Here is a 17,839-nt window from a genome sequence, read left to right as displayed (position 1 = left end):
TCTATGAATTTGTTGTTGCATTTGTGAATGTATTTTATGAATATATAATTGTCATTTTGCGCATGTGGATTGCCTTCTTTGGTGGATATATCTTTTTTTCCCGCCAAATGAATTTTTTTTGTGATGTCGTACGTGAATTGAGCGATTTCATGCATGTGAAGTGTCTACGCAGGTGTGAATAGTGTTTTTGCAGGCGAATTATAGTTGAGACTTAATCGGCTTCCCTAGGTTATGAGTACCTGTACCATCAGACTGACAAAAGCAATCCAGGAAAGCAGATTTATAATTAGACAGATGGAAACCCATGACGTCTAAGTGGCTAAACGGGAGAGGCGCTTGCAAAACTAGGAGTACATTGGGGATGAAACAATCGCCACATCAACAATAAGTCCCATCGGCTGTTTAGAAGCTGCTCCATCGATGTATGCCAAAATATATTTCAGCTTGGTTTTTCAATCGAGGCACTTTGGAATACCTATTAATGTCTGAGTGCATTCAATCCCTTCCAGACAAAAGCCGAGGTTCTTCAGCTTTCAGGTGGAAGGTTCTCTTTCCTCAATCACAGATGGCTATTTGTACAAGAAGTATGTTGCAAAGCTCAGTGGCATCCAGTGCTGGGAAGTGTAATAAGAGCGACTAATGTACACTCATCGGCAGTTGTATTTGGTCAACTGGATTGTGAGGGAGACTGAAACAACAACCCTTTGCTGTGGGGGAAGGCTGGACTGCTAGAGCGGCCTTATGGAAAGAAGTTGTTCTGCAAGCGGGGGCATCGGTAATGAACATCCAGCTCCTTTTGTTTTAATTTCGTATTTAACTGCAGCTTTGTTCCATTAGGTGTAAGTAATGAAATGTTTGATTGTGGTGCTTCTAATCAAGATGTAATTGTACGGCTCACTAGCGCTGCAGTTAAAATCATCCGGTAGGCCGTGGACCTGAACTGTTTGTCCATATTACCAGCTACTTCTGCAATTGATATTGGTTCCGGGGGAAATATTATTTTTATATATGCTTATAAATTATTGTTATAGCAGGTGAGACCTCTTACATAATTTTAATAAGCCATATAAAACCAAACATTAACACAGAGTTATCGAAGCCTAGAAGAAGAAAACTGACTGAAGTATTATTTTATTTAGCATGAAATCAAAGGGGAAAATGGGACAGGTTGGGCACAAGTCTCATTGCATATTTCCAGACTGTCGTCGGTGTTGAGTCTGGTTTCTGTATATCATTTTATAAAATTAAAAAAGCTAGATACAAACGAACTGTATAGGCTCAAGAGCTATTCAAAAGTTGTACATTAGGGGGGGTGGTTGAATCATAATAAAAAGACAACCATAAAACTGTAATAAAAGATCGAGAAATTAGAGAGAGACTTATACGAGCTGCTGTACCTATAAATAGAATACAGTGAAAATATAAGTGGACATTATTTCTTTTGATAGGGACTTCGCTACGAGTCTTCTGTCGCCCCTCTTTTATTTGAAGTACAGACAAGCGTATGTAATTTACTATGTACAGAAGTTAAAACAGTGCCCTGCCCCGTGTGAGGCTCGAACTCACGACCTTCAGATTATTGAGACTGACGCGCTGCCATACATGCGCCAACGAGGCTGTGACGACAAAGCCTGCAAAGGCTTCTGGGAAAAATACGCGAACCAATACATTTTTCTGAATATATTATATATTTTACTCCGCAGGAACGCGGCAAATGCTTATTATTTTATTATTTATTTTATTGAGGAAAAAATGACTTTTGTTGACTGGTAACGTAGCCTACACGTTGCTGCTGGATGATTCCGCTCTGGCGACACCCAACGGGAGCAGGAGAAGCTGAGACACACGTTTTAACATTTTTTTTTCTTCCAGTTAGTTTTTTCCAACTCTACCAGTTATTTGTTTAAATGACAAAATATTTATTTAGACTTTATATTGTTATCAGTCACAAATAATAATGTGGTCCCAAAAACAAGAAAATTAAATGAAATCCAGAGGTTTATAGTTTAATTATATCACGCCAGTAGTTAAAGAACTACCAAAATAATTAACCATATAAAGCCTTGCTTTATCATATATGATCAGTGGTGTATAAAGTACCTGAAAGCTCTACTCATATAAAAGTACAGATATCTTACCAGAAAATGACTTTGGTAGAAATCGAAGTCCCCTTTTAGAATCTACTCCCCTTAAAAAAACGAACCATTGTTTTATTGTAGTAAAAATGCAGTAACCATTTTAAAACCATGGTTAATTTTCGTAAGTCTTAAAGCAGCTATGTAATATTTATTGTACTTAAGTAGTTAAGGTATTTTTTTTTATCTTAAACCCACTGAAGTATTGAAAGTAAAAGAACAAGTAAACTGCAAAATGGAAAAAAATGCAAATAAATACTATATATATATATATATATATATATATATATATATATATATATATATATATATATATATTATATATATATATATATTATATATCTATATAATCATACACAGCTTGAGTAGCAAGATTGTGGTTCAGTGTTAGCTCTTTCTTCCATTTTCTATTGATGGGTAAGAATAAGAAGACTTCATCTGGTTACTTAGTGTCTTTCATTCCAACATAAGAAAACATTTCTGGAATTTGCATCTGAAATAACATTTAGATATGTATTTATATTTCGATGTATTTAACACAGTTTAATGTAGCTCAGAAGGGACATGGATGCATTAAACCTGTAGTTACAGAAGGCAAAATAATGTGTTTTTTTAACATAAATGTTGAATACTGATAATTTGAAATGATTTAAAGCATGAAAAAATCGTCGACATGTGAAATTAAAGCCGCCAGGAGGTGGCAGCAAGTGACTGTTAATCAGTGAATCATTGAGATTCAACCGATTCATTCGAATGGCTGATTCATTCAGAAACAAAGCATTTGACTCTGTTAATGAGTGAATCGCTGAATCATTTATTCAACCGATTCGTTCAAAAAGCTGATTCATTCAATAAGTAAACACCATTGCTCAGAGACGCAAAACATTGCTGTGATCTTTATTTGGAACTATCTTCGTTGGTAAAATTAAGCAAAAACAAGCAATATTATGTCTAAAATGTAAGTCACATATTGCTAACTTTACTGAACTTGTATAAAATGATTATTAAATTAGCTATCATGCTGATATCAGCAGAAAAAACTGTACACTCTGTGTGATTAATAGATTAAATTAGCTATATTAAATTATATAAATATAAAAAGCATACAGAAGCATTTTTGCCGTCTACAATTTAAGAATGCCTTGAATTTTGAGTTTTAATAGACTAATAAATCCCGTGCATGCTCTCTCTGTGTGTGTGAGATTAGTGATATACTTGATAATGTTTAATGTCAGATCGCACACCATTAAAACAACACTTACCATATTATCATCGCAGAAGAAATACTGTATATCGCAGACCCCCAGACTCGACGTCAGTATAAAATGAAATCCTCCGCAGTTGTGCGCTGCATGTTTTTAGGAGTCTAACTTGCAGAGGCCAGAGCACTGATTCGTCAAACCTGCATTCCTTGTTCTTCTGACTTCTAACGAATATGTTTCGGGAAATGTATCGGAGTAAAAGTATACCTTTTAATTAGGAAATGTAGTGGAATAAAAGTAAAAAAAGTGGCTGAAATATAAAAAACTCAAGGAAAGTACAGATACTTCAAGAAATACTTAAGTAGGCCTACTGTAACAAAGTAATTATTAAAGTACACCACGGGGTATATGATACATTAATTTCTAATGGCTTCTACATTATGAACACGATCAGAAAATTTGCATTAAAAACCTTCTACACTCTGACTGCTAATTTATACTTTTTTAGTAAGTAAAAAAAACATATATATTGGTATATCGAAGGTATACCTTCAATTTGTGGTACGCTTTTCTTTTTCGCTGTGAAATCTTTAATGAGTTTTATAAGGTAAACTTAAGAATGAATAACTTTTATATTGTTAGTAATATTTCAATATTAACAGTTACTGGACTGAAGCAACTTAATTTTCCGTAATCCATGTTCAAATTAAGAAACAAATATGACACGACGGTCTTTTGAGCAATGTTTATTAGTCATCATTGTATTTCATTGCATTATATATTTTCCCCCACAATAAAAACTACAGAGCTTTGATCATAAAACATCATAAAACTGAACATTAAAATATCTCATTATTATAATGATTAATAATATTGGGAAATAAAAAGTGACAACTGATATTAAATGCATGCAAGTAGTATTTTATGCTGTTATAAAAAAAAATATTAGCACCAAATAGGCTGGCATATTTTGATCAAATTGGCCCTCTGAATAAATTTTAGGTGTTTTCCACATTTATGTTTGAGCTACATATTTTCCTGTAGCATACTACATGAGCCATAAAAGCCTAATGAATCAAATATGGAACAAAATATAAAACACATGCATACTTTTTAAAAAATATATTTTTGTAACTAAAAGTTCAATAAACTGTTACATTAAAAAAAAGTATGACTTTTATTTCATATGTCAAACTTTAAACTGTTTAAACTGCATTAAACAGTTGATTTTTTTTATTATTAACTATTTACAGAATGGTGCGCCATTATGCGCAGAGGCCAAAGGCCAACAAAAAGAAAAACTCCATCTCCCATGATGCCGCGCGTTTCCTCCACTATCTCGCGCCTTTCCATCTTGTTCCACTCGAGAGCTCAGCGCCGTAGTTGTTGTTGTGGTATGTAATAATGGCGGCAGCAGGAGGCGGATTACCAGCCTCGGCTGTTGTAGCGACCGTAAACACCTCCGCCACCGTTCGCTGCCGTTTCCCAGGTCGGCCATGGACGTCTCGGAGCCGGCTGAAGACGGAGAAACGCTTTCACGTCGGTCGTGTAAGAGCTGAAGACACAGAAGGGCCGAGGCCCGTCGACGTTAGAGCGACGCTGAGAGAGGATCCGTCACTGTCGCGCTTGCTCGGGCTGGCGGAGAAACACCGGCGCCAGCGCGAGGCGGGATTCTGCACGAGCGGGAGCGATGAGGTGAGAAATAACGTTAACAGTTACAGTACTCACGCGCGGCAAGTGCATCATCAGTATGTCGCTGAGTTGCTGGTGTCAGTTCCTGCAGAGATGCAGCCACCTGATTATAGCGGCACGGTCGTAAGCTTCGCGGATTAACGTACAGAGATGGAGTCTCCGTAAAGCGTTTAAAGAGACGCCAGTCGTATCTTGGGCTTTTGCCGGGCTGTCGAGCTCTCGTGGCGGGTGTTTAGCTCCGGTTGGCGGTGTTGCCGTGGCTACTGGGATTGTTTGCGGTTCAGTGAGAGCGTGGGGTCCGCTGATTAGTTTTAAGGGAGTTTGTGTGGAGTTGTAGGCTTTGGGATTAAATGTAAGTGTTGTTTTTCTCAATCGATAGTATTTGTTACATGTTTAGTTCAAATGTTAGGAGGCGTGGCGTGCATCCGGAATATGATACAGTTATTGTTTGTGCGTTCTGTCGGGAATCGTCTTTGTTAGTATGGTTAAAATATGTAATGTTCACAAAAAAGCCTACATCCGTCTGCTAGCGGTGTTTACAGACAAGTTAATTGCTTCAAAGTAATCTTTTTAATCAGTCACGATGTGCTAGAAGTGTTGTTCAACTTCTTTTTCATTCAGTAAAACGTTTAGTACAGTAAGAACTGCTTAATTTGAATTGCATGTACTCAAGGAGTGCTTTTTGTCCACTTTTAATTCTGTTAAATAAGAGGTTAACCAAGTAAAGCTTGACATATGAAATAATACTTTAGAAAGAAATCTAAAAGTTTTCATATGTTGTATTGTATTTGATATGTCAGGTTTTATGGCTCATATTAGAAGAGAATTAAAAAAAAAAACTTGAAATTTGGTGCAGTATGTTATTTACATGGCAAAAAGTTAATGTAATTCTGATAGCTTGTATTTTAAATTAGTGTGATTTTTAGATCGGTTTAACTGACTACTGAGTAAGGTGCAGAGGTGGAAAGAGTACGAAAATATTCTACTCAAGTAAAAGTACCATTACATGAATGAAATTTTATTTAAGTACAAGTAAAAGTACCAGTCTAAAAATCTACTCAAGTAAAAGTAAAAAGTAGCTCATTTAAAATTTACTCAGAGTAAAAATTACTTAGTTACATTTTAACACTGGGAGGGAGGCAAAAATGGGACAGGGCTTATTAATCTCAAACTAGTTGTTTTTAATTAAAGGAATCAGCTATTTAGACTAATGAGACATTTGGGCTGTTACCAGGCAAATCAGTATCAACAAACTCATCTTTTCAATGCAGAGGAAATACAGAAGCTTCATCGGAAGTGGCATTTAGATGTATTTACACACTGTTAATGCAGGACAAGAATGCATTTAACCTGCAGTTACAAATGCATGAATAATGTTTTGATATACACGACATAAAATGTTGAATACTCATTTGAAGTTATAAGAAATTAATTATTAAAAAAAAAAAATCAAAAGATACTTTAAATGTGAAATTAAAATGGCCAGTATGTGTCAGCAAGTCACTGTTAATAAGTGAGTCATTGAACCGAGTCATTTAAACAGTTGATTCATTCAGGAAGGAAACACTGTCATGTTGCTCAGAGATACAAAACTGTGCTTTGGTGGCTGTGTTTGGAATTAGTTTTTGTTGTAGAAATAGACAAAAACAGGCAATATGGTGTCTAAAACACAAGTCTCTTAATTAACTTGTTTACTGACCTGTTGTAAAAATATATATATATATATATATATATATATATATATATATATATATATATATATCTATATATATATATATATATATATATACATACATACATATATATATTATATATATGTATGTATGTGTGTATATATATATATATATATATATATATATATATATATATATATATATATATATATATGTATATGTGTGTGTATATATGTATATGTAATCATGATGATTTTTGGAGGAAAAGACGGCATTCTTTGTGTGATTTTTATTTACTATATGAAATTTTATTAATATGTAAATTTTCTGCCCCTATATCTTCAATTTTGTGATCATTTTAAATGCATTTAACAAGACTGTATTACACAGTGAAAGAACGCACTATAAATGCGCGCGCACATCATTAAAACAACAATTATGATATTATCGCAGACGATATATTTTGCACACTCCGCACCACTGTCTTTTTGGCTAATTTGTGCAAAACCTCTTGCTAAAATGTAAAAGCTTCATTTTAACCACCAATGCAACGATGCAGTTATTTCGCTTACCTCTACATGCTTGCGAAGGGTTGATGTCTTGTTGAGATTTTATAAGCTGCTAGTTTGGTCTCCCTAGGTAAGCACAGCTTACACTGCATAATAGAGTATAAATATGGCCAGGGGTTCACTTCATTTCCTTCAAGTTCAACATCAGAATATGACGGGGTTTCGTTTTCAGCGGCGTCTGCACCATAACGCCTGTCTGTCCGTCTGCATCTTTCTTGTGATTTTAGCGCCAGTTTGTCCTCCTGCCCATTAATTACTGCAGTAGTATCCAGGGAGCAATTTGTTTTTTTTTTTTTTGGCTTTTTTTTTTACTCAGTAATTAATGTGTTTTAAAATGTAGGGAAGTACAATACTTCAAACAAAATATACTTAAGTAAAAGTAAAATTACAGATTTTATGAAATATGAAAATGCTTATAGTTTTATGATCAAAGCTTTCTTCAAGCTCTACTTGTGTACAATGAGAAGGTTTGTACAATGAACATTGCTCAAAAGACCAGGCTGTAGGTTATTTAATGCTTATGTATTAACATAGAACATAACTAATCCATAACTATGGATAATAAAGTAGAAATAGCTTCTGTTCAGTAAATGTTATAATCTTGAAAGGTTATTAGCAATATAAAAAATCAAAGCAAACATACCATAAACTGAAGGTAGACATTTTTAGTATTATATTAAAAGACCTTGTACTAAAAATGTATGAAATACCAATTAGAGGAATTAGAGAAGGCATGTAAAACACTTTGTACAACAGATTGTGTTCTTTTTTTTTGGTAGTGAGCACCATCCTTGCTAGAATTTTTTTCTTTTTTACAGGGTACATTTTCAGAAATTCCCGTAGCTATTTCAGTGAAACCGATGCACTGAAAGCTTGAATGCAGTCTGATTCAAAGCTGAACCAGCACAGAGCTCATGTTGAGCTTTGACATCACACCTTGTAGACTGATGCAATCCGAATCTGTGCTTTGTAATTCGGAGCTATCTGCAATCAGAGGACTTTCCAGCATCATCCTTACACAAAAGGACAGTTGCACTTTGTGGATATGAAAAACTGGACTTGATTTCTGAAGTCTGAATCATTTTGAGTTTGACCCATGAGCAGTTGTAAGTAGCATTGAATGGTTTATGGCAGGTGATGCTGACATGTATTGATGTTTCCAAGTGTGGACATTTTTTTTTCCTGAGGATTTTGAAAAAGACTGATAGATTAGATTAGCTTGGAGACTTAGAGATTTAGTGTTTAATTTGTGTTGTATTTTGGAAATATCCTACTCTTTAGGGTATTGCTAATTTTTTCTGATGTTATTAAGTTGTTACTGCTTACTAGTTGCACTTGGGTGCCTTGGTAATCGTTTGTAAAATTAAACAATACATTTTAAATTGGTTTGTTTTGACATTTACCTGTTCTTATTTTCAGTTTGTTTTCAGTGCTTTTTTTAAAAGCAGCTTTTGAGTTATAAGTTAAATTTATTATGATAAAGCTGTAACTTTCAAAACTCAAAACCTCCTTCTCAGTTTATATTAATTTAGTACTGTGATGTGTGTATTGTACTCTTCTGTGTCAGCATTTCTCACCACTCAATCTTTTTGAGAAATGAAGCAGGGATCCCATGTTACATATTTTGTTGTTGTATACGAAGCCTGGCCTTTAATAATAAAATACTCATGGAAACTGATGCCTTTGTTTGATTATTTGTTCTGTATAATTCCAGTGTTATCAGTCAAGCAGGGGTTTTGTAGTCCTGCCATCTGCCATTGTACTCAGCACTGAGTAATATAATGGACTGCAAACATTACTACTATTGGATTAGCCAGTGCAGAGAGAAAGGGAAAATTGTGTAAATAATCAAAATGTCCCATTCCTACATAATTTAAATTATAATTTGATTTAAATTAATAAAATAGACTAACGGTCTACATGTAGTTTTGTGGTGTTATATTTTATCTATCATTCTTCTCAGGAGGGAGACTTCACAGGCTTTGGAGTGGATGGTCAATGGTCCACGAGTTCTGAACAAGGCTCATCAAGTGAGTGTTTCAGTTGTTTCCATGTCTAAATATTTTGATGGTGTAAACCAGTGGTCTCAAACTCAATTCCTGGAGGACCACAGCTCTGCAGTTTAGCTCCAACCAGCTCCAACTCTCACCTGCTTGGAAGTTTCTAGTGATCCTGAACAGCTTGATTAGCTGGATCAGGTGTGTTTGATTAGGTTTGGAACTAAACTGTGCAGAGCTGTGGGCCTCCAGGAATTGAGTTTGTATCCACTAAAGAAAAGTGTTTTTCTTGTATTCTGACTTTTAATTAGTGGGACTTGCTCAGACAGTCATCACTATTTTCATAGTACACAATGTCAGTTATTCTGATATCTGATATTTGTTTGTTTTTCCTTATTTATTGGTTGATGTTGGATGTTTATCGGCTGATTGGCTATATAGTTGTGCATTAATTTATGCATTTTTTTACATTAAGATTACCTACGCCTAATATTTATAGTAACAGTATTATTACAAAAGTTTGATATTGATGCATCCCTAATTGAGAATAATTAATTCAGTAAAAAAAAAAACAATTTGAAGGGACTGCCATGATTAATTATGGTTTATGCTTTCTTGCCTCTTGTTTTAGTTTTATTGTCTTTATTAAAATTAAAATGTTTTAATAGATTTTTGTCTCTCTTTTCTAAAGGCAGACCCCTTAAACTGGCACACTCACAGGTGAAACCACCTTTGGTGCCACATCTAAAATCATCACTATTGAAAAAATCTGACATGAAAGGCAAAAGATTTTCTATAACGACCCGACAATCTGTGAGGCCCAAAATGGTTATTAAATTGGCAGCCAAGAAGGTGACCAAGAAGGTAACGGAACAGTCACAAAGGCCATCTGTGGAAAAAGATGAACAATTGAAACAGGGCAGCTCAAGTAAGAGAAATGGCAGGGTACTCAGGAACCAGACAGAGGGAACATGGGTCTCCTTAAATACAGAAAATGATGAAAATGCTGATGGGGCTTTTGAAGAGGAGGGGATGACTGGAAGGACAAAGAAGCGTGGTTCCAGTGCAGTAGACAGACGGACAAGGCAGGGCAAATTAGTGTGGAGCTTAACACTGGTTAAAGGTAAAGAGCGAGCCTCCAGAGTTAGAGACACCCAAAACCAAAGAGCTTCAACAGAATATGCTAAGACCCACAGGAACAAGACAGAGGTAATGGCTGCTAGTGATCAGACAGGTGCTGTATCCTCAAAACCAAAGGCCAAACAGAGAAGGGGCAAAAGGACAGATGCAAATAATGAGCTTCTAGAATCTCTTGGTGGAGATGCAGGACCTTCTTTTAGTGATAGTTTAAGTTCTTCCCAAAAGAAGCCTTTTGTAAGGCGACGAAGAAAGTTACTGCAACAGGAGGTGCGCCGCAGAGTACCTCACAGTCAAGGACAGGCCTCTAGCATGCCAAGAAAGAGACAGCGACTTGCTCTAGAGACAGACTCTACACACGTGCTGCAACCAGTGGAAGGACAGGAACAGCCAGTTGGAGAGATTGAGGGATCCAAGCCTGGAAGCCAAGCTGAACAGCCTAAACACTCCACTAGACCAATTGTTAGTGCTCGATCTTCTCGGGTCATCAAGGTCCCGAAGAGGTTCATGGATGATGAGCGCATGTCTGCTCTTCCAGAACGAGGTTCCCCAAAGAAACCGGCTCTTACTGAGATCCCGATGGTTCTCGGGAAACCGAATATTGAGCTCCAAACCCTTCATTCCGGAAGCAAGCCGAAGACCGCACAAGAACTGCTGATCCTAAACAACGATGAAAAAGTTGTTTCGGAAAAGGTGCAATCGCAGGGTGTCAAACCCATTTTGAGTTCCTCTGGGCTGTCTGGTGGTCCTCGCGGGAGGGGTCGGAGACTTGGCCAATCTGCAGACCACTATAAGATATACTGGAAATTGAAGAAGCTCACAGCATGCCTGACAAAACGAAGGATGGAGCGGATTGCCAGTGCAAGCTCCAAGCTAACAGAGGACGGTGCTAAGGGAGGGACTCTTGATGTGGGAGGAAGAAAGTCTGATCTCAAATTGCAAGACATGTATTCTCCAGGAGTGGTGCCAAAAGTAACCATACATGTTGGGAAACTCTCTGATCAGATGCCGCTTGCATCTTTGGCAGAAGGCCCTGCTAAGGAGAACGGTAGGGCTTTCTCTGTCATGTTTGAGTATTATGCCACTAATAATACTAAGTTATTTGTAGACTACCTATTATGCAAGGAATGCACCTCAAAGTGCTTTACAGTAAAAAAAAAAAATAAAATAAAATCTACAATAAGTACTTTGCATGCAAATGCAATAATTAACAAGATTAAAGATGAAATCAATGTTTAACAACAACAAACCCTCTCCAAATGTTTTGGCTCCTAATCCTAAGGTAATTTGTTCCTTCAGTAGAGACTACCAGCCTTGAAGGCACCACTGAAATGACTGCACAAAGTGCCCAGATGATGGTGGAGCAAGGTGGAAACACCCAGAGAATGAGTATTTCCAGGGCCAATAAGAGGATGTTCCACCTGCTGAAGAGAGCAAGAGTCCAACTAATTAAAATCGACCAACAGAAACAGCTCAAATCAGCTCAGGTCAGAATACAAACAGTGCTTTGTGTCATTTGTACAAATCACTATGTATTTGACAAGTTCTGACAGTATGCATAAGATGGGTTTTGTTTTCAAAGACTCATCTGAGGAGCATTCAAAAGTTTGGTGTCAGTACAATTTCTTTTTATTAAATTAAAAATTGTATTTTATTCAGCAAAGATGCATAAAATTGGTCAAAAGTGATAGTAAAAACATTTAGAATGTTACAATGGATTTTTCTTTCAAATAAATGCTGTTCATCAAAAAATCCTGACGAAAATGTATCACAGTTTCCGCAAAAATATTAAGTAGCAGAACTGTTTTCAACATTGAGAATAATAAAAACCAGGACTGGAGTAATTATGCTGAAAATTCGGCTATCAAATTGTCATCATAGAAATTTTTTTTTAATTCTAAAATATAATCAAATAGAAAATGTTTAAATTGTAATAATATTTTACAATGTTACTGTAAAAATTCATCTTTAAAAAATATAATATTGATCCGCCTTGGTGAGCATAAAAGAGTTGGTTGACCCCAGGACTTTATTTTTTGTTCTTCTTGATATCTTAGTGTGAAGAATTTTTTTTTTTCTTCTAAATAAGACATTGGGGCTACACTTTATTTTAAGGTGTCCTTGTTACAGTGTAATTATACATTTAAGTGCTGAATAATATTAATTAACTATATGTACATGCTGTATGGTTAGGATTAGGGTTTGGTTTAGGGTTGGTTTTTTTTTTTTGTTCATAATTAATTGTTATTATAATAGTAAGTACATGTAACGTGTAACAAGGACACCTTAAAATAGTTTTACAGACACTGATAAACACATTAAGTCTTTTTTATCTTTGTGAATGCCACAGTACTCTTTATAATTATACTTATGATGGTGTTTATGCTCTGCAGCTTCTGTCTAACTCTGTGAGAGTAAGAGATAGATCCGCGGCAGTCGTGCAGAGAGGCAGAAAGAGGGGGAAGAGAGTAGTCCCAGCTAACCCAGAGGCTGCTCCACAGGTATGCTTCAATACAAAATATTTCTCTGCAGCTTTTTTTAGTTGGATCATGAGTTACCGTTATGCCCTTTTAACTCCATAGGAGCAATTGATTGGTGGTCCGCGTATAAAGCATGTGTGTCGAGCAGCAGCAGTGGCACTGGGACAACCACGTGCCATGGTTCCTGATGACATTCCCAGGCTCAGCGCCCTTCCTCTTCATGAGAGAGAGGGGATCACTGCTTCTCCTGCCGAAGAGGGTACACACCTCTCCTTTCCTCATTCTGTCCGCATCCATTATAAGTGACAGTTGCTCACGGAGACATCTGGGCTCTTTTGATCTGGAAATTGTATATTTTGTTCATGTTAGTTACAGTGTTATTGTAATATGTGCTCATGCTGGGCTTGGAAACATAAAGTGTATGATTTCCTTTAAAGCTTTGTAAACAAATTGTAGAGAGGGTAGAATGATTTTAAAAAATATATTTAATGATAAATATAACAAATGCAAAATGTTGTAAATACAGATATTCTATTATCAATATTTATACAATTCTAGATAAAAATATTCTAAAATAACTACAAATATTTATTTTTTATTTAATGTATAATTCCTAAAATATCTCTCTTTTTGGACCACTTTCCATTATTGCGTTATTATTATTGCACACTTGCGTAGTATGTTTAGTAATATTACTATTATTAGTCATTTAATTTAGTGTAATTGCTTGCAATAATAATGTAATTCTGCATTAAACTCTTAACTTTAACTTGCTATTTTGTGTAGCAGCAATGTTCTCATCCTTTTTATATATGCTAGCATGTAATGGTCAAAGGTTTTGTAATTAAGTAAATGTGAAAATAAAATTATCCTGAAGTGTGTTGCATTCATAATGCACAACACATGCAAACTGCATTGTGGACTGTATTTAAAATGCCTCCTAAGATTGTCTAAGGTTGTTTGGAGAGCTCACATAATGCACTACTGCACAAAACACACAAATCTACATTTAAGGATATATCTTTTTCCCTTAATTGAAAAATTAATTGATAACGTGTGATTGCAATTTAAAGTGCACAGTCATTATCTAATAATAATAATAATTGTGAAATGCCAACTTGTGGTATTGTATCTAGGTAATGTCTAGAAGGGAGTGTTCACTTTGTTTCTTTCTAAACCCAACTTTGACATGCCCAAAATGCCCTTATTCTTATGTTAGATGCTTTCTTTTGCCTCTCTCTCCCTCTTCCATCTGCCCCTTCTGGCTCTTCAAGATGTTGCATCTCACTCAGAAGCTGAGAGTGAAGAATCTGTTGAGCCGAAGCTGACAATTAGACGCAGGTACGAAAGCACAGCCTTTGGCTGTCGGCTAAAACGCTGCTTGCGCTGCAAGGGCTGCAATCGGCTGGAGGACTGCGGGAGGTGTGTGTTCTGTCTGGACAAGCCCAAATTTGGAGGACCCAACAAGAAACGTCAGAGCTGTGTGTAAGTGAACGAATAGTGTCAATTACATGGTAGCCAATGGAGTAAACCTTTCCCAGCTTTTAAAGGGGTCACATCATATATTCCTTTTTTCCTTTTTTTAAAAGTGTTTTCAGTGCTTGATCCTATTCTTGGACTTGTTTTTCAAATTTTTTTAACAGCCTAAAGAAGTGTGTGCTGATTGAGCGGAACAAAATGAGACGATTTAACAAAGGTATTCTACTTGCCTATTTAAAATTAAATTTTTTTTTAGCAATTCATTATCAACCTCTCGGTTACTTGGAAGTGCAAAATGTTATTAAATTATATAGATAAAGTGAATCAAATGTATATGATTTCAAATATTGCAGTTAAAACTACTGGTACCCACCAACATAAGCAGACGAAGTTGGCTTGCCTTTTGGTTATGCGTGCATATTTGTTAATTTTATTTGACCACCTCTCTTTGACGCAGTCCAGATGAAGCGACGCCGGCCATCAGTGGCTGCTTGCATGAACAGCAGCGAAGAAGAAAACGAGGGGGAAGGGGGAGATGATGGAGGAGGACAGGCCCAGTTCAGCCCAACTAGGAGGCAGCCTAGACGCCAAGTCACTCCTCAGTCCTACAGAAAACTGCTGGGGTATGACGACTCTGACACAGAAACACAGAGTGTCAGCTTTGAAAAGACAAAGGCTAGCGGGATCCAGAAGACTCAGTCAAGTGGTATGAATTTTTTTATCAACACTTACAATTATATATTCATTGGACAGCTCTTTCTTTGTCTTTGAGTTGAGATATGTTGGCTTGATCATGTAAAACCAGTTTCTCTGAGACCAAACCAATACTTTGAACTACTTTCCAGAAGTGGCTACGTCTGTAACCGCTCCAGAAGAGGCAACAAAGCAGAAACGGCAAGGGCTTTACAGAGCTTTTTGGGCCCAACGCAGAAATAAGGTATGGTAACTCATCTTGATTTTGCTGATCTCAAAATGGAAAAACGTCTGACAATTAATCAAGCTATAATCAATAATGAACCGATGTATTTGGTCAAGGAATGCATCAGTTTGGGGAAAAAAGTCGAATAAATTTTTTAGCTCCGTGTTTGCTGGGGTTGTTTGTAAGGCTGTACAATTTATCCACAAATGTTGTAAAAAAAATAATGAATAAAAAAATAAATAATATACAAATTAAATATAATAATATTAGAATGTGTTGTAATTGTAGTATTTCACTGTAAAATAAAATAATATTTTACAGTATTTTTTTTTTTTACAGTATTTGAAAATGAAAACTAACTTGAAAACTAATTACTGTTTTATGATGAAAATGATACTGTTTTAATTTTTCATTCCTTTAATGAATTTATCATTGCATTTGCATTTATCATTTTGGTCAATCACTTATGGTCTAATCCAATTCCTGAATCATCTCTGAAATGTCATCCTCTTTAACTTCATTTGGTTACAATCCTGATTCATCTCATGTCTTTATCTGTTTAAAAAACAAAACAAAAATGCTTTTTACCCTGTTCCTAGATGCATGTCTTCCTGTCTTTCCACAACTACAGTATAACCATTTGTTCTAATCAGGTGTTACATAACATTTCTGGCATTAAGTAATTTCTTTCTTAACTTTAGCGAGAATAATTAACATTTAAATATGCACATGTTTTTCTGTGGTTGCCACTGTTTAGAACAAAAATTTAGACCAAAGAACTATTCTTGCTCATCACGTTCTGCCTGGTTAGGACATTGTTGGACTAGTATTACTTTTGCCTTTGTTGTTCTGAACATCTACAGTTCTGATGGTGATGGAAGAGGGAAAAGATTCCCTCTGCTGTCTGCCTTCTCTTTTCTTCTCATGCTCTGTTTTGGTGATGGTCTTCCTCTTGCCCACTTTTTATCAAAACCTTTTCCTGCTTGTGTTGTGGTCCCACTATAATGCCCACTCCCCTCCATATACCCCATATTCTTTTTGGTTTTTTTGACATTCACACAGGAGCCACTTGAACCATCCTCATCCTCGGACCCACCCGCACCCCCCCCCCTTCCCTTCACCCCCACAGGAAGTCCCTCCCTCAAGCCTGGGCGCAGGCTGCAGTTGCAGCTGGAGAGGCTTCCAGCCAGTGTTGTGCAAAGCGGGCCATTTGGGATTAGCAATCCTGCTTACTGAATGCGACAGCACAAACTCACAGAAAGTGATGTGTGAAGTGGTGAAAGAGGAGCAAGCTTTTACTCATTGCTCCTCTCTTACTCATTCTCAGACTTCGGTGGAGCACACTCCGTCCAGTGTCCTGACTCCACAGGTCAATGGCTGCACCCAGAGGGGCAAGCTGTCACAGGGGACAATGAACAAGATTCGTGTGGACTTCAAGGTCAGCACTGAGATTTCAATGAGTTTTCTATAAAACCAGAAACTTAGTTTTTTGTGTGTTGTGGTTCATCCAAAATGCATGAAGTTTGAATTAATATAATTCAGTTAGGACCTTATTAGCCGTTAAAAGTTTGGAATGATTACATTTTTTTTTTTTTTTTTAGATTTTAAATGTTGGAATTTTAATTGTTTTTGAAAGAAGTCTCTTTCTTATGCTCACCAAGGCTGTAATTATTTGATTAAAAATATAGTAAAACAGCAGTGGCGGTTAGTCGGGGGAGGCAGGGGAGGCACGGCTTTCCCAAAATTTTGAGGTGAAAATGGGAGGAGGACGATTTAATGTTAATAAAATTCACATTTCATTTCATGTCTCAGAATGTGTATTTTTTTGTTTGTAATTTCACAGCTGTAATACCATAACATGTTACTGAAGTTGGAAAGCACCGCTTTTCTTTTGCGAATGTGCTGAATCTGCTGAATCTGCTGATGTAATTACAACTGCTAGGTGATAGAGAAGGGGAGGGGGAGGCCGGGGGAGAGATGAGCTCTTGTGCCTCCGTTGGTTAAAAAAAATTGTCAATCAGCATCGATTGTTCACTTTCAGCACTGAGGTGTGTTGAGAAAAGAAACCTTGTAAGGGAGGCTAGCCTCCCTTCTGGTGTATCAACCAATCATCATAGAGACTTAAATTATGTGATATTAGTTTGAACGTCTCCCGCTGCGCTAATGTACCAAGTACTTATGATGAGTAGCGATATTGATATTTTGATCACCAGCAGATTTACCAAGCTGTCTTTTCAACAGTGTATATACAAATTAAAAATAAAGGGAGAACACGTCTAAGCTGGATATAGGCTGACGTTACAGAAGTCAGCTCTTTTAACACAGACTTGAAAGGATGGATGTTTGCTTCAAGTAATAGGCCAGGTAAGTGAAATTATATAATCGTGCTGTATGTGTGTGTCGTTTTCTTTTACGTTTTCTGACTAAAAGCAACCAAAGAGTCATTTTAAAGTGATTTGATCAATAGCAAATAATAATCATCAGGGACCCCCAGACCAATACAATAAGTGTGCCCCCTGGGGCTGCACAATAATCGAATGCAATTAATTGCGATTG

General features: G+C 36.4%; 3 protein-coding genes across 4 annotated transcripts in view; all 3 read left to right on the top strand.

The window, feature by feature from the left end:
* The window catches only part of LOC109085862 (chromosomal protein D1-like), a 166,714-nt gene that overhangs the window by 73,505 nt on the left and 75,370 nt on the right, over positions 1 to 17,839 (top strand). The gene's annotated exons all lie outside the window — the stretch shown is intronic.
* The window catches only part of LOC122144679 (histone-lysine N-methyltransferase 2B-like), a 170,766-nt gene that overhangs the window by 141,581 nt on the left and 11,346 nt on the right, over positions 1 to 17,839 (top strand). The gene's annotated exons all lie outside the window — the stretch shown is intronic.
* LOC109102508 (histone-lysine N-methyltransferase 2A-like) lies at positions 4,652 to 16,911 on the top strand. 2 transcript variants are annotated; one of them, XM_042755805.1, is made up of 11 exons: positions 4,652 to 5,032; positions 9,235 to 9,301; positions 9,960 to 11,453; positions 11,708 to 11,892; positions 12,799 to 12,906; positions 12,988 to 13,144; positions 14,160 to 14,370; positions 14,529 to 14,581; positions 14,822 to 15,070; positions 15,210 to 15,301; positions 16,611 to 16,911. In XM_042755805.1, exons 1-11 carry the CDS (start codon positions 4,742 to 4,744, stop codon positions 16,752 to 16,754), a joined length of 3,051 nt encoding a protein of 1,016 aa, XP_042611739.1. In that variant the 5' UTR covers positions 4,652 to 4,741; the 3' UTR covers positions 16,755 to 16,911. The 2 variants fall into 2 exon arrangements, with proteins under 2 accessions (XP_042611739.1, XP_018971408.2); XM_019115863.2 differs by having other exon boundaries at positions 11,705 to 11,892; positions 16,611 to 16,907.

Source organism: Cyprinus carpio, unplaced genomic scaffold (genome assembly GCF_018340385.1).
Source record: "Cyprinus carpio isolate SPL01 unplaced genomic scaffold, ASM1834038v1 S000006749, whole genome shotgun sequence".
Lineage (NCBI taxonomy): Eukaryota > Metazoa > Chordata > Actinopteri > Cypriniformes > Cyprinidae > Cyprinus > Cyprinus carpio.
The sequence above is the reverse complement of the archived record's forward strand: the minus strand, read 5'-3'. Positions and strand labels throughout refer to the sequence as shown.

Bases quoted from the DNA above. Each gene is read 5' to 3' on its own strand.
- LOC109102508 (XM_019115863.2), top strand. From the start codon at position 4,742: ATGGCGGCAGCAGGAGGCGGATTACCAGCCTCGGCTGTTGTAGCGACC. The intron at 12,907-12,987 runs GTATGCTTCAAT...TTAACTCCATAG, and splicing joins ACCCAGAGGCTGCTCCACAG to GAGCAATTGATTGGTGGTCC. The intron at 15,071-15,209 runs GTATGAATTTTT...ACTACTTTCCAG, and splicing joins CCAGAAGACTCAGTCAAGTG to AAGTGGCTACGTCTGTAACC.